The 17257-nt window shown below is 34.9% G+C and overlaps 1 protein-coding gene across 1 annotated transcript in view; it reads left to right on the top strand.

Moving 5' to 3' along the window:
• Positions 1 to 213: 213 nt before the first annotated feature.
• Positions 214 to 17257, top strand: part of LOC138030712 (hemicentin-1-like) — a 54896-nt gene continuing 37852 nt past the window's right edge. Inside the window, exons 1-11 of the mRNA XM_068878591.1 lie at positions 214 to 340; positions 2147 to 2401; positions 3727 to 3972; positions 5124 to 5378; positions 6444 to 6689; positions 7800 to 8054; positions 9282 to 9527; positions 10538 to 10792; positions 12005 to 12250; positions 13363 to 13617; positions 14802 to 15047. Coding sequence (XP_068734692.1) covers positions 214 to 340; positions 2147 to 2401; positions 3727 to 3972; positions 5124 to 5378; positions 6444 to 6689; positions 7800 to 8054; positions 9282 to 9527; positions 10538 to 10792; positions 12005 to 12250; positions 13363 to 13617; positions 14802 to 15047 — 2632 coding nt within the window. The remainder of the gene's footprint in view (positions 341 to 2146; positions 2402 to 3726; positions 3973 to 5123; positions 5379 to 6443; positions 6690 to 7799; positions 8055 to 9281; positions 9528 to 10537; positions 10793 to 12004; positions 12251 to 13362; positions 13618 to 14801; positions 15048 to 17257) is intronic.

Raw genomic sequence — 17257 nt, 5'->3', positions numbered from 1 at the left:
ATTCCGTCTCTGTACATGTACATTGTCTGACATGCTGTAAAGACCGTGTTTTCTTGTTTCTAAGTTTAAGGTATCGGTTAACAATTTTTGTCACCAGCTTCTTGGTCCATATAATGATGTTTACCAGTATAATGCACACAATCGTGTCATCACCGACAGAGCATACAAAAAATTAACATAAGATGATGATCATGATCATGATGAACATTCGAGATGACTCTTCCACTCCTAACTTTCAGTGTTCTTTCGGCTGTTCTTTCAGTGCCATCATCCATTCAACCAATTTCCAATAAGGTGATCACCGAAGGAGTAAATTTGACTCTGTCATGTCATGCAACTGGTATCCCACTACCAACTGTTTTTTGGGTCAAGAATAGTACTGGACAGCATACAAATTAAACTGAGTTAGTTTTTAGAAATATTATAAGGGGTTATGCTGGATAATACAGATGTGACGCAAGTAATCCATGTGTCGATGCTTCATATTCTGTAACAATTGACGTACAGTTTAAGTCATCTGCCTCTATAAAAATGAAAGTAATGGTTACAAACATACTAAGTGCAGTAAGAAAGTACCAGTAATAGACAGTCATGATAGAAAACAAAAACTGCAATAATTTGTTTGGGATCACACAGTAAACTAATAAGTTGCTACCAGTGATAGCACTGAGCACAATATTATGAAGAAAAAAGCAAAAACACTGTAACAATTCTTTACAAAGTTGTGATTTTTGCAAAAAGAGTTTAGTTAGCAAGCTTAGTCTGGTTATAAGATGAAATTGTGGTAAATGATTGAAATCTAACAGTGGCTATAAAGATAACTTTCGCTGAGATCGTCAAAACGTCAGTCAACATCATCCTTAACAGCCTCACAAAGGACTAATAAGGACTACAGTCACCCGTGTGATTTTGACTGTAAAGTATAAGAGTAAAATTTTTAAATTGAGCAAAAATGAAGAAAAAATAGTTTTTAAGGAATGGAAAGCTCGAAATTGATGTACTATTGAATCAGTCCTTTTTTTCCTGCATGTAGCCCTGTTATTTTGGTATTCAGATATAGATGTTTTGACACATTATGTGAGAGGTCGCCGAAATATGTGACAGAAACTGGTCGGTGACGCCATGTCTGTCCTACAAAGATGAAGGGGTAGTTTCTAAAGAAACTGTGGTGCTGGTTTATCAACGGAGTTGATAATGTAAATTGACCACCGTACAGAGATTCTGAAAGCTGACGTTTCGAGCGTTAGGCCTTCGTCAGAGCGAATCGAGGGATTATGGGTTACGTGTAGTTTTTATAGTAGAGTAGGAGCTACGCTATTGGTGGTAACATGTCAACGTGAAAAATAGGAATATATAAGTTAAATGAAAAGCGTTCGTTAATACGATTTCCTGGCGTAGCTCCTTGGTGAGTTTCTTCAAGCTTGGCATCGTCGTCTTGGATCTCATTCATTTGTATTCAACCGCTGCGACAACTAACCTTGTGTTCTAGTATTTTTTAATCCACAGATTTCTAACAGGAGACCCAAGACGACGATGCCAAGCTTGAAGAAACTCACCAAGGTGCTACGCCAGGAAATCGTATTAACGAACGCTTTTCATTTAACTTATATATTCCTATTTTTCACGTTGCCATGTTACCACCAATAGCGTAGCTCCTACTCTACTATAAAAACTACACGTAACCCATAATCCCTCGATTCGCTCTGACGAAGGGCTAACGCTCGAATCTCTGTACGGTGGTCAATTTACATTATCAACTCCGTTGATAAACCAAATTTTTGTCCTACAAAGAGATATGCTCTTTTAAGACACACACAGTGATTTAATTTTGGGTGAGGAAACCTAGTGAACTATTTTAATGTTCCTTTAATTCTGCCAATTATTGGCATGTCAGCCAATGGTTTAGTAAAGAATCATGGAAAGAGGCATTAATTTGTATTTATATATGTGTGCCACCTTCAAATTAAAACCACTGTAAAAAGATCTATTCCAACTTACGAATACATACATTTACAGTTCATAATTATGTTAGATCCTCTTATAGTACTTATAAACAAGGTATTGCCCTCTGAGCGATAACAATAATAATGTACTTTTTGTGTTGAGCCATTGTGAAATGTTTTTTGTTTTTTTGCTTTCATTTTAGTCAAGGCAGAGATTACAGATTTTGTGGCGAATGCAACAACCGTCTGTCAGAATGATATTGTCACCTTCAACTGCTCAGCTGTTGGTAACCCTTCGGTAAATACTTACCTGTTGTATGTGAATGGCGTAGTGAATGATAGCAACCGTTTTGGAAATTGGAGCCGATCAATGACAACTGGTGGAGTGCTTAATTTCACATGTGTGGCAAATAATACGTTGGGAAGTGACATGAGGAAAGTCGCTGTTACTGTTAATGGTAAATGCCGAGCTTGCATTGTAAGGATTTGCTTTAGTAGCATTAATGGAAAATAACAAGGATTCTTACAATGGTAATAATAGCAGTGTTACATTTACCATTGGAAGAAAAAGGATTTAGCTGCAACTAGTAGAAGGATTACTATACAGATAAAGTCTGAAATTTAGGATTCTTTTTTTTTATTCTTTATTTAGAGAAATGTTCGTTTTCAAATAAGTGGAGTTGTGGGAAATGTAGAGAATTCATAGAAAAACCGGAAAGAGAGCCAGTGCAAGAAAACAATGCATTAAAAAATATTGCCAGGTTTTGGAATCAAATATGTTCCTTAATACACTGTCACTTGATTTAAAGAAAATAAATTTAAGGGGTTGCCTGCACATACTGTTGCGCAGTAGGTAGAGGGCTAACTTCAAATGTTAACTTCTTCTACATTGGCCGAACTTCAAAAATTAAATGTACCTTGCTTGCACATTATTACAAAAAATGTTATTATCTTGTGTGGCAAAGACATTAAATCTAAATAGACCTTTTCGGCTTGTACATTTTGTTTTCCCAATACAGATCATGTGATAATACTCAGGAGGCTTAATCCTTTGTTTTGTTCATTAAAAAGAGTGCATGCAGGCATATCCATCTGTATTGGGAAAACAAAATGTACAAGCCGAAAAGGTCTATTTACGTTTGAGAAATTCCAAACCTCGGAGCAAAGAAATTTAACATTTGAGTCGCTCTTCTTAAACAAAGAAAAAAAGGACCTTTGAATAAAGATAATGGATAATGAATTTCAACTTCTTGGAGCTCTTTCTTGGGCTGCCTGAAAATGAGTGTACATGGTTGCATCTGATCATGATTATTTTCGTACATTTCCGATAAAGTGTGAGCGAGTCCAACATAGTTTTTGAATGTTTACGTTAGTTTCTCTGATTTTCAGAATTGATTAATCTTCAATGCTGCATGGCTCAGGCTAAAACATACGCAGTCTCTGCAGTCTGTCCAGATTTCGTTTCTCTACATGTACATTGTCTGACATGCTGTAAAGATATTCTTTTCCTGTTTGTAAGTTTAAGATATCGGTTCACCATTCTGGCAACAGCTTCTTGGTCCATATAATGCTGTTTACCAGTGTGATGCACACACTCGTGTCATCACTGACAGATCATACAATAAATTAACATAAGATGATCATCATGAGGATGACGATGATGATGATGCACATTCCAGATGCCTCTTCCACTCCTACCTTTACTTAAATACCATAACATCGACACAATCACGTATTGTTTTAGTAGACATTGAAAATGGATGATATTTGGCTGTTGTTTCAGTGTCTTCATCCATTCAACCAATTTCCAATAAGGTGATCACCGAAGGAGTAAATTTGACTCTGGCATGTCATGCAACTGGTATCCCTCCACCAACTGTGTTTTGGGTCAGCATTAGTAATGGAGAGCGTACAAATGGAACTGAGTTAGTTATCAGAAATATTAGAAGAAGTGAAGCAGGAGAATACAGATGTGAAGCAAGGAATCCATGTGGCAATGCTTCGGAGTCTGCAACAATCGACGTCCAGTGTAAGTCATCTGCGTCTATAAAAGTTAAAGTAATGATTACAAACATACTAAGTGCAGTAAGAAAGTACCAGCAATAGAGACTCATGATAGAAAACAAAAAGAAATCGAAAACCCCGAGTCAATATCTAATAAAAATTTTCCTTCCGCGATTCATTTATTTAAAGTCTTTTTGTTTGATTTCTTTACTTTGAGCATCGTGTACTGCAATAAATTTTCTGGATCACACAGTAAACTAATAAGTTGCTACCAGTGATAGCACTGAGCTTAATATAAAAAAGCAAAAACAGTGTAACAATTCTTTACAAAGTTGTGATTTTTGCAAAAGAGTTTAGTTAACAAGCTTAGTTTGGTTATAAGATGAAATTGAGGTAAATGATTAAAATCCAACAGAGGCTATAAAGATAACTTCCGCTGAGGTTGTCAAAACGTCAGTCAACATTATTCTTCACAGTCCCACCAAGGACTTCTAAGGAGTGAGCACAATATTATAAAGAAAAAAGCAAAAACATTGTAACAATTCTTTACAAAGTTGTGATTTTTGCAAAAGAGTTTAGTTAACAAGCTTTGTTTAGTTATAGGATTAAATTGTGGTAAATAATTGACGTCAGTCAACATTATCCTTCACAGTCCCACCTAAGATTTCTAAGGACTACAGTCACCTGTGCGATTTTGACTGTTAAGTATAAGTGTTAAATGTTTAAATTGAGCAAAATTGAAGAAAAAATAGTTTTTAAGGAATGGAAAACACGAAAATAATGTAATATTGAATCTGTCCATTTGTTTTTTGCGCATGTGGCCCTGTGATTTTGGTCTTCAGATATGGCTGAACCACTGTAATGTTCCTTTAAATCTATCAATTATTGGTATGTCAGCGAATGGTTTATTGAAGAATCAGGGAAAGAGGCATTCATTTGTACTTATTCACATGTGTCACTTTCAAAATCCTTGTAAAATGATCAATTGCACCTTACGAATACATACATTTAAAGTATATAATTATATTAGATCCCCATACAGTACTTAAAAACAAACAATTGCACTCTGAGCGATAAGAATAATAATGATGATGACAATAACAATACTTGTACTTTTTTGTGTTGAGCCATTGTAAAACCTTTTTTTTTTTTTGGTTTTTCTTTTTTCCATTTTAGTCAAAGCAGAGATTGTTGATTTTGTGGCAAATGCAACAACCGTCTGTCAGAATGATATTATCACCTTGGACTGCTCAGCTGTTGGTAACCCTGCAATAGACACTTACCTGTTGTATGTGAATGGCGTCGTGGATGATAGCAACCGTTTTGGAAATTGGAGCCGAAAAATGACAACTGGAGGAGTGCTGAATTTCACATGTGTTGCAAATAACACGTTGGGAACTGACAGGAGCACAGTATCTGTTACTGTTAATGGTAAATGCCGAGCTTGCATTGTAAGCATTTTCTTTAGTAACATTAATGAAAAATAACAATGACTCTTACAATGGTGATAATGGCAATATTACATTATCATTGGAAGAAAATGGGATTTAGCTGCAACTAATAGAAAGATGATAATACAGATAATGTCTCAAATATAGCATTCTTCTTTTTATTCGTTATTCCGAGAAATATTTATTTTCAAATAAGTGGAAATGAAATTTAAAGGATTGCCTGCACATACTGTACCGCAGTAGGTAGAGGAATAACTTGAAATGTTAACTTCCTTGTACATTGGACGAATTTGGAAAGTTACATGTACCTTGCTTTGGACATTTTTTTCAAAAAAGGTTATTATCTTGTGTGGCACAGACGTTAAATTTAAATTTACGTTCAAGAAATTCTAAACCTCGGAGAAAAGGACTTTAACTTTTTAATCGCTTACCTTAGGTTGTTTTTTCTATTAGACAAAGGAAACCTTTAGTTTAATTTAAAAAAAAAAAAAAAAGTTTGAATAAAGATAATGGATTTCTACTTCCTGGAGCTCTTTCTTGGGTTGCCTGAAAATACGTGTACATGGTTGCATCTGATCAGTATTATTTTGGTACATTTCCGATCTACTGTGAGCGAGTCCAACACAAGTTTTGAATGATTACGTTAGTTTCTGTGATTTTCGGAATTGATTGATCTACAATGCCACATGCTTTAGGCTAAAACATACACAGTCTCTGTAGTCTGCTTAGATTTGGTTTCTATACATGTACATTGTCTGACATTCTGTAAAGCCATTGTTTTTTGTTTGTAAGTTTAAAGTTTTGGTTAGGCATTTTTGTCACCAGATTCCTGGTCCATATAATCTTGATTAACAATGTTACCCATACTCTCGTGTCGTTACTGACGGAGCTTACAGTAAATTAACATAAGATGATGATGATGATGATGATGCACATTCAAGAGGACTCTTCCACTCCTACATTTACTTAAATACCATAACATTGAAAAAATCACGTATTGTTTTAGAGGACATTGAAAATGGATGATTTTTGGCTGTTCTTTCAGTGTCTTCATCCATTATGCCAATTTCAAATGAGGTGATCACCGAAGGAGGAAATGTGAATTTGTCATGTCATGCAACTGGTATCCCTCCACCAACTGTGTTTTGGGTCAGCATTAGTAATGGACAGCCTACAAATGAAACTGAGTTAGTTTTCAGAAATATTAGAAGGGGTGAAGCTGGAGAATACAGATGTGAAGCAAGGAATCCATGTGGCGATGCTTCAGATTCTGTAACAATTGACGTACAGTGTAAGTCATCTCTGTCTATAAAAATGAAAGTAATGATTACAAACATAGTTAGTAGAGTAAGAAGGTACCAGTAATAGACAGTCATGATAGAAAACAAAAAGAAATCGAAAACCCCGAGACAATATCTAATAAAAAAATGCCTTCCGTGATTTATTTACTTAAAGTTTATTTCTTTGATTTCTTTACTTTGAACATGTTGTACTGTAATAATCTTTTTGGGATCACACAGTAAACTAATAAGTTGCTACCAGTGATAGCACTGAGCATAATATTATGAAGAAAAAAGCAAAAACACTGGAACAATTCTTTACAAAGTTGTGATTTTTGCAAAAAGAGATTATTAGCAAGCTTAGTTTGGTTATACGATGAAATTGTGGTAAATGATCGAAATCCAACAGTGGCTATAAAGATAACTTTCGCGGAGATTGTCAAAACGTCAGCCAACATCATCGTTAACAGTCCCACCAGGGACTACTAAGGACTACAGTCACCCGTGCGATGTTGACTGTTAAGTATAAGTGTTAAATGTTTAAATTGAGCAAAATTCAAGAAAAAATAGTTTTTAAGGAAAGGAAAACACGAAATAATGTACTATTAAATCTGTCCATTTTTTCCGCATGTGGCCCTGTGATCTTGTTCTTCAGATATGGCTGTTTTGACACATGTTAGAGATCTCCACGACATGTAACAGAGACTGGACGGTTACTTCATGCGTATGCTAAAAAGAGATATGCTCTTTCGGGGCACACACACAGTGATTTAATTTTGGATGAGGAAGACTAGTGAACCACTGTAATGTTCCTTTAATTCTATCAATTATTGGTATGTCAACGAATGGTTTATTAAAGAATCATGGAAGCAGGCATTCATTTGTACTTATTTACATGTGTCACTTTCATAATCACTGTAAAAAGATCAATTGCACCTTACCAATACATACATTTATAGTACATTATTATATTAGATCCCCTTACAGTACTTAAAAACAAACTATTGCACTCTGAGCGATAAGAATAATAATGATGATGATAATAATAATACTTGTACTTTTTGTGTTGAGCCATTGTAAAACCTTTTTTTTTTTTTTGGTTTTTCTTTTTTCCATTTTAGTCAAAGGAGAGATTGTTGATTTTGTGGCAAATGCAACTACCGTCTGTCAGAATGATATTATCACCTTGGACTGCTCAGCTGTTGGTAACCCTGCGATAGACACTTACCTGTTGTATGTGAATGGCGTCGTGGATGATAGCAACCGTTTTGGAAATTGGAGCCGAAAAATGACAACTGGAGGAGTGCTGAATTTCACATGTGTTGCAAATAACACGTTGGGAACTGACAGGAGCACAGTATCTGTTACTGTTAATGGTAAATGCCGAGCTTGCATTGTAAGCATTTTCTTTAGTAACATTAATGAAAAATAACAATGACTCTTACAATGGTGATAATGGCAATATTACATTATCATTGGAAGAAAATGGGATTTAGCTGCAACTAATAGAAAGATGATAATACAGATAATGTCTCAAATATAGCATTCTTCTTTTTTATTCGTTATTCCGAGAAATGTTTATTTTCAAATAAGTGGAGTTGTGGGAAAAATAGAGAATTCATAGATAAACCGGAAAGAGAGCCAGTGCAAGAAATTAATATTGTTACCTATTATTTAGTGGATCTATTATAACAAATTGCCAGGTTTTGGCATCAATATCATGTTCCTCAATACACTGTTACTTCAATTAAAGAAAATGAAATTTAAAGGATTGCCTGCACATACTGTACCGCAGTAGGTAGAGGAATAACTTGAAATGTTAACTTCCTTGTACATTGGACGAATTTGGAAAGTTACATGTACCTTGCTTTGGACATTATTTCAAAAAAGGTTATTATCTTGTGTGGCAAAGACGTTAAATTTAAATTTACGTTCAAGAAATTCTAAACCTCGGAGAAAAGGACTTTAACTTTTTAATCGCTTACCTTAGGTTGTTTTTTCTATTAGACAAAGGAAACCTTTAGTTTAATTAAAAAAAAAAAAAAAAAAGTTTGAATAAAGATAATGGATTTCTACTTCCTGGAGCTCTTTCTTGGGTTGCCTGAAAATACGTGTACATGGTTGCATCTGATCAGTATTATTTTGGTACATTTCCGATCTACTGTGAGCGAGTCCAACACAAGTTTTGAATGATTACGTTAGTTTCTGTGATTTTCGGAATTGATTGATCTACAATGCCACATGCTTTAGGCTAAAACATACACAGTCTCTGTAGTCTGCTTAGATTTGGTTTCTATACATGTACATTGTCTGACATTCTGTAAAGCCATTGTTTTTTGTTTGTAAGTTTAAAGTTTTGGTTAGGCATTTTTGTCACCAGATTCCTGGTCCATATAATCTTGATTACCAGTGTTACCCATACTCTCGTGTCGTTACTGACGGAGCTTACAGTAAATTAACATAAGATGATGATGATGATGATGATGATGCACATTCAAGAGGACTCTTCCACTCCTACATTTACTTAAATACCATAACATTGAAAAAATCACGTATTGTTTTAGTAGACATTGAAAATGGATGATTTTTGGCTGTTGTTTCAGTGTCTTCATCCATTCAACCAGTTTCCAATAAGGTGATCACCGAAGGAGGAAATTTGAATTTGTCATGTCAAGCATTTGGTATTCCCCCACCAACTGTGTTTTGGATCAAGACTAGTAATGGACAGCCTACAAATGAAACTGAGTTAGTTTTTAGAAATATTAGAAGGGGTGAAGCTGGAGAATACAGATGTGACGCAAGGAATCCATGTGGCGATGCTTCAGATTCTGTAACAATTGACGTACAGTGTAAGTCATCTCTGTCTATAAAAAAAGTAATGATTACAAACATAGTTAGTAGAGTAAGAAGGTACCAGTAATAGACAGTCATGATAGAAAACAAAAAGAAATCGAAAACCCCGAGACAATATCTAATAAAAAAATGCCTTCCGCGATTTATTTACTTAAAGTTTATTTCTTTGATTTCTTTACTTTGAACATGTTGTACTGTAATAATCTTTTTGGGATCACACAGTAAACTAATAAGTTGCTACCAGTGATAGCACTGAGCATAATATTATGAAGAAAAAAGCAAAAACACTGGAACAATTCTTTACAAAGTTGTGATTTTTGCAAAAAGAGATTATTAGCAAGCTTAGTTTGGTTATAAGATGAAATTGTGGTAAATGATTGAAATCCAACAGTGGCTATAAAGATAACTTTCGCGGAGATTGTCAAAACGTCAGCCATCATCATCGTTAACAGTCCCACCAGGGACTACTAAGGACTACAGTCACCCGTGCGATGTTGACTGTTAAGTATAAGTGTTAAATGTTTAAATTGAGCAAAATTCAAGAAAAAATAGTTTTTAAGGAAAGGAAAACACGAAATAATGTACTATTAAATCTGTCCATTTTTTCCGCATGTGGCCCTGTGATCTTGTTCTTCAGATATGGCTGTTTTGACACATGTTAGAGATCTCCACGACATGTAACAGAGACTGGACGGTTACTTCATGCGTATGCTAAAAAGAGATATGCTCTTTCGGGGCACACACACAGTGATTTAATTTTGGATGAGGAAGACTAGTGAACCACTGTAATGTTCCTTTAATTCTATCAATTATTGGTATGTCAACGAATGGTTTATTAAAGAATCATGGAAGCAGGCATTCATTTGTACTTATTTACATGTGTCACTTTCAAAATCACTGTAAAAAGATCAATTGCACCTTACCAATACATACATTTATACTTGTACTTTTTTGTGTTGAGCCATTGTAAAACCTTTTTTTTTTGTTTTTCCTTTTTCCATTTTAGACAAAGCAGAGATTGTTGATTTTGTGGCAAATGCAACAACCGTCTGTCAGAATGATATTATCACCTTGGACTGCTCAGCTGTTGGTAACCCTGCGATAGATACTTACCTGTTGTATGTGGATGGCGTCGTGGATGATAGCAACCGTTTTGGAAATTGGAGCCGATCAATGACTACTGGAGGAGTGCTGAACTTCACATGTGTTGCAAATAACACGTTTGGAACTGACAGGAGCACAGTATCTGTTACTGTTAATGGTAAATGCCGAGCTTGCATTGTAAGCACTTTGTTTAGTAGCATTAATGAAAAATAACAATTACTCTTACAATGGCACGTTATCATTGGAAGAAAAAAAGAAATTAGCTGCAACTAATAGAAGGATGATACTACAGATAATGTCCCAAATATAGGATTTTCTTTTTTATTCTTCGTTCCGAGAAATGTTTATTTTCCAATAAGTGGAGTTGTGTGAAATGAAGAGAATTCATAGATAATCCGGAAAGAGAGCCAGTGCAAGAAAACAGTGCATTAAAACATATTGCCAGGTTTTGGAATCAACCATGTTCCTCAATACTCTGTCAGTTAATTTAAAGAAAATAAATTTAAGGGGTTGCCTGCACATACTGTTGCGCAGTAGGTAGAGGAAAAACTTGAAATGTTAACTTCTTCTACATAGGCTGAACTTCAAAAGTTAAATGTACCTTGCTTGCACATTATTGCCAAAAATGTTATTATCTTGTGTGGCGAAGACATTACATTTAAATTTTCGTTTCAGAAATTCCAAACCTCGGAGCAAAGAAATATCACATTTGAGTCGCTCTCCTTACATTGTATCTGTTAAACAAAGAAAACCTTCAAAATAGAAAAAAAAAAAAAAAAAAAAAAACAGAAAAAAGGACCTTTCAATAAAGATAATGGATAATGAATTTCAAATTCATGGAGCTCTTTCTTGGGCTGCCTGAGAATGAGTGTACACGAATGCATCTGATCATAATTATTTTCGTACATTTCCGATCAAGTGTAAGCGAGTCCAACGTAATTTTTGAATGTTTACGTTAGTTGCTCTGATTTTCAGAAATGATTAATCTTCAATGCTGCATGGCTCAGGCTAAAACATACGCAGTCTCTGTAGTCTGTCCAGATTTCGTTTCTGTACATGTACATTGTCTGACATGCTGTAAAGATATTCTTTTCCTGTTTGTAAGTTTAAGTTATCGGTTAACCATTCTGGCAACAGCTTCTTGGTCCATATAATGCTGTTTACCAGTGTGATGCACGCAATCGTGTCATAACTGACAGATCTTACAGTAAATTAACATAAGATGATGATCATGAGGATGATGACGATGATGATGCACATACGAGATGACTCTTCCACTCCTACATTTACTTAAATACCATAACATTGAAAAAATCACGTATTGTTTTAGTAGACATTGAAAATGGATGATTTTTGGCTGTTGTTTCAGTGTCTTCATCCATTCAACCAGTTTCCAATAAGGTGATCACCGAAGGAGTAAATTTGACTCTGTCATGTCATGCAACTGGTATCCCTCCACCAACTGTGTTTTGGGTCAGCATTAGTAATGGAGAGCGTACAAATGGAACTGAGTTAGTTATCAGAAATATTAGAAGAAGTGAAGCAGGAGAATACAGATGTGAAGCAAGGAATCCATGTGGCAATGCTTCGGAGTCTGCAACAATTGACGTACAGTGTAAGTCATCTATGTCTGTAAAAGTTAAAGTAATGATTACAAACCTACTAAGTGCAGTAAGAAAGTACCAGTAATAGACACTCATGATAGAAAACAAAACGAAATCGAAAACCCCGAGTCAATATCTAATAAAAAAATTCCTTTCGCGATTCATTTAGTTAAAGTTTTTTTCTTTGATTTCTTTACTTTCAACATCTTGTACTGCAATAATTTGCTTGGGATCACACAGTAAACTAATAAGTTGCTACCAGTGATAGCTCTGAGCACAATATTATGAAGAAAAAAGCAAAAACACTGTAACAATTCTTTACAAAGTTGTGATTTTTGCAAAAGGAGTTTAGTTAGCAAGCTTAGTTTGGTTATAAGATGAAATTGTGGTAAATGATTGAAATCCAACAGTGGCTATAAAGATAACTTTCGTTGAGATTGCAAAGACATCATTCAACATCATTCTTAACAGTCCCACCAAGGACTACTAAGGACTACGGTCACCCGTGCAATTTTGACTGTAAAGTATAAGTGTTAAATGTTCAAATTGAGCAAAATTGAAGAAAAAATAGTTTTTAAGGAATGGAAAACACGAAAATAATGCACTATTGAATCTGTCCATTTTTTCCGCATGTGGCCGTGTGATCTTGGTCTTCAGATATGGCTGTTTTGACACATTATGTTAGAGATCTCCACGACATGTAACAGAGACTGGACAGTCACTCCATGCGTGTGCTAAAAAGAGATATGCTCTTTCGGGGCACTCACACAGTGATTAATTTTTGGATGAGGAAGGCTAGTGAACCACTGTAATGTTCCTTTAATTCTATCAATTATTGGTATGTCAACGAATGGTTTATTGAAGAATCATGGAAAGAGGCATTTATTTGTACTTATTCACTTGTGTCACTTTCAAAATCACTGTAAAAAGATCAATTACACCTTACGAATACATACATTTATAGTACATAATTATATTAGATCGCCTTACAGTACTTAAAAACAAACTATTGCACTCTGAGCGATAAGAATAATAATGATGATGATATTAATAATACTTGTCCTTTTTTTGTTAAGCCATTGTAAAACCTTTTTTTGTTTGGTTTTTCTTTTTTCCATTTTAGTCAAAGCAGAGATTGTTAATTTTGTGGCAAATGCAACAACCGTCTGTCAGAATGATATTATCACCTTGGACTGCTCAGCTGTTGGTAACCCTGCGATAGATACTTACCTGTTGTATGTGGATGGTGTCGTGGATAATAGCAGCCGTTTTGGAAATTGGAGCCGATCAATGACTACTGGGGGAGTGCTGAATTTCACATGTGTTGCAAATAACACGTTGGGAACTGACAGGAGCACAGTATCTGTTACTGTTAATGGTAAATGCCGAGCTTGCATTGTAAGCACTTTCTTAAGTAGCATTAATGAAAAATAACAATGACTCTTACAATGGTGATAATGGCAATAGTACATTATTATTGGAAGAAAAAGGGATTTAGCTGCAACTAGTAGCATTCTTCTTTTTTATTCTTTATTCCGAGAAATGTTTATTTTCAAATAAGTGGTGTTTTGGGAAAAGAAAAGAATTCATAGATAAACCGGAAAGAGAGCCAGTGCAAGAAAGTAATACTGTTATCAATTATTTAGTGGGTTAATTTTGACAAATTTCCAGGTTTTGGAATCAAATATGTTCCTCAATACACTGTGACTTAAGAAAATAAAAATTAAGGGATTGCCTGCACCTAGTGTACCGCAGTAGGTAGAGGAATAACTTGAAATGTTAACTTCATTGTACCTTGGACGAATTTGGGAAGTTACATGTACCTTGCTTTGGACATTATTTCAAAAATGTTATTATCTTGTGTGGCAAAGACATTAAATTTAAATTTACGTTGAAGAAATTCTAACCCACCGAGAAAACGACTTAAGCTTTTGAATCGCTTACCTTAGGTTGTTTTTTCTATTAGACAAACGAAACGTTTAGCTGAATTTAAAAAAGAAAAAAAAAAAGATTTGAATAAAGATAATGGATTTCTACTTCCTGGAGCTCTTTCTTGGGCTGCCTGAAAATAAGTGTACATGGTTGCATGTGATCAGTATTATTTTCGTACATTTACGATCTACTGTGAGCGAGTCCAACACAATTTTTGAATGATTACGTTAGTTGCTGTGATTTTCGGAATTGACTGATCTACAATGCCACATGCTTTAGGCTAAAACATACACAGTCTCTGTAGTCTGCTTAGATTTCGTTTCTATACATGTACATTGACTGACATTTCTGTAAAGCCATTGTTTTTTGTTTGTAAGTTTAATGGTTTGGTTAGGCATTTTTGTAAGCAGATTCTTGGTCCATATAATCGTGATTACCAGTGTTATCCATACTCTCGTGTCATTACTGACGGAGCGTACAGTAAATTAACACGAGATGATGATGATGATGATGATGCACATTCGAGATGACTCTTCCACTCCTACCTTTACTTAAATACTATAACATCGACACAATCACGTATTGTTTTAGTAGACATTCAAAGTGGATGATATTTGGCTGTTGTTTCAGTGTCTTCATCCATTGAACCAATTTCCAATAAGGTGATCACCGAAGGAGTAAATTTGACTCTGTCATGTCGTGCAACTGGTATCCCAGTACCAACTGTGTTTTGGGTCAAGACTAGTAATGGACAGCATACAAATGGAACTGAGTTAGCTTTCGGAAATATTAGCAGGAGTGAAGCTGGAGAATACAGATGCGAAGCATGGAATCCATGTGGCAATGTATCAGAGTCTGCAACGATTGACGTACAGTGTAAGTCATCTGCGTCTGTAAAAATGAAAGTAATGATTACAAACATACTAAGTGCAGTAAGAAAGTACCAGTAACAGACATTCATGATAGAAAACAAAATGAAATCGAAAACCCCGAGTCAATATCTAATAAAAAATTCCTTCCGCGATTCATTTACTTAAAGTTTATTTCTTTGATTTCTTTACTTTGAACATCTTGTACTGCAATAATTTGTTTGGGATCACACAGTAAACTAATCAGTTTCTACCAGTGATAGCTCTGAGCACAATATTATAAAGAAAAAAGCAAAAACACTGTAACCATTCTTTACAAAATTGTGATTTTTGCAAAAGGAGTTTAGTTAGCAAGCTTAGTTTTGTTATAAGATGAAATTGTGGTAAATGATTGAAATCAGACAGTGGCTATAAAGATAACTTTCGCTGCGATTGTCAAAACGTCAGTCAACATCATCCTTAACAGTCCCACCAAGGACTATTAAGGACTTTACTCACCCGTGCGATTTTGACTGTTAAGTATAAGTGTTAAATGTTCAAATTGAGCAAAATTGAAGAAAAAATAGTTTTTAAGGAATGGGAAACAAAAATAATGTGCTATTGAATCTGTCCATTTTATCCGCAAGTGGCCCTGTGGTCTTGGTCTTCAGATATGGCTGTTTTGACACATTATGTTAGAGATCTCCACGACATGTAACAGAAACTGGACGGTCACTCCATGTGTGTGCTAAAAAGAGATATGCTCTTTTGGGGCACACACACAGTGATTTAATTTTGGATGAGGAAGACTAGTGTACCACTGTAATGTTCCTTTAATTCTATCAATTATTGGTATGTCGGGGAATGGTTTATTGAAGAATCATGGAAAGAGGCATTCATTTGTACTTATTTACATGCGTCACTTTCAAAATCACTGTAAAAAGATCAATTGCACCTTACGAATACATACATTTATAGTACATAATTATATAAGATCCATTTACAGTACTTAAAAACAAACTATTGCACTCTGAGCGATAACAATAATAATGATAATATTAATAATACTTGTATTTTTTTTTGTTGAGCCATTGTAAAACCTTTTTTTGTTTGGTTTTTTTTTTTTCCATTTTAGTCAAAGCAGAGATTGTTGATTTTGTGGCAAATGCAACATCCGTCTGTCAGAATGATATTATCACCTTGGACTGCTCAGCTGTTGGTAACCCTGCGATAGATACTTACCTGTTGTATGTGAATGGCGTCGTGGATGATAGCAACCGTTTTGGAAATTGGAGCCGATTAATGACTACTGGAGGAGTGCTGAATTTCACATGCGTTGCAAATAACACGTTGGGAACTGACAGGAGCACAGTAGCTGTTACTGTTAATGGTAAATGCCGAGCTTGCATTGTAAGCACTTTGTTTAGTAGCATTAATGAAAAATAACAATGACTCTTTCGATGGTGATAATGGCAATATTACATTATCATTGGAAGAAAATGGGATTTAGCTGCAACTAGTAGAAAGATGATAATACAGATAATGTCTCAAATATAGCATTCTTCTTTTTTATTCGTTATTCCGAGAAATGTTTATTTTCAAATAAGTGGAGTTGTGGGAAAAGTAGAGAATTCATAGATAAACCGGAAAGAGAGCCAGTGCAAGAAATTAATATTGTTACCTATTATTTAGTGGGTTCCTTATAACAAATTGCCAGGTTTTGGAATCAAATATGTTCCTTAATACACTGTGACTTAAGAAAATAAAAATTAAGGGATTGCTTGCACATACTCTACCGCAGTAGGTGGAGGAATAACTTGAAATGTTAACTTCCTTGTACATTGGACGAATTTAGAAAGTTACATGTACCTTGTTTTGGACATCATTTCAAAAATGTTATTATCTTGTGTGGCAAAGACGTTAAATTTAAATTTACGTTCAAGCAGTTCTAAACCTCGGAGAAAAGGACTTTAACTTTTGAATCGCTTACCTTAGGTTGTTTTTTCTATTAGACAAAGGAAACCTTTAGCTTAATTAACAAAAAAAAAAAAAAGAAAAGAAAAAGATTTGAATAAAGATAATGGATTTCTACTTCCTGGAGCTCTTTCTTGGGTTGCCTGAAAATACGTGTACATGGTTGCATCTGATCAGTATTATTTTCGTACATTTCCGATCTACTGTGAGCGAGTCCAACAAAATTTTTGAATGATTACGTTAGTTTCTCTGATTTTCGGAATT

Source organism: Montipora capricornis, chromosome 13 (genome assembly GCF_036669925.1).
Source record: "Montipora capricornis isolate CH-2021 chromosome 13, ASM3666992v2, whole genome shotgun sequence".
Lineage (NCBI taxonomy): Eukaryota > Metazoa > Cnidaria > Anthozoa > Scleractinia > Acroporidae > Montipora > Montipora capricornis.
Note: the sequence above shows the minus strand (reverse complement) of the source record. Positions and strands in the feature narration are given on the sequence as shown.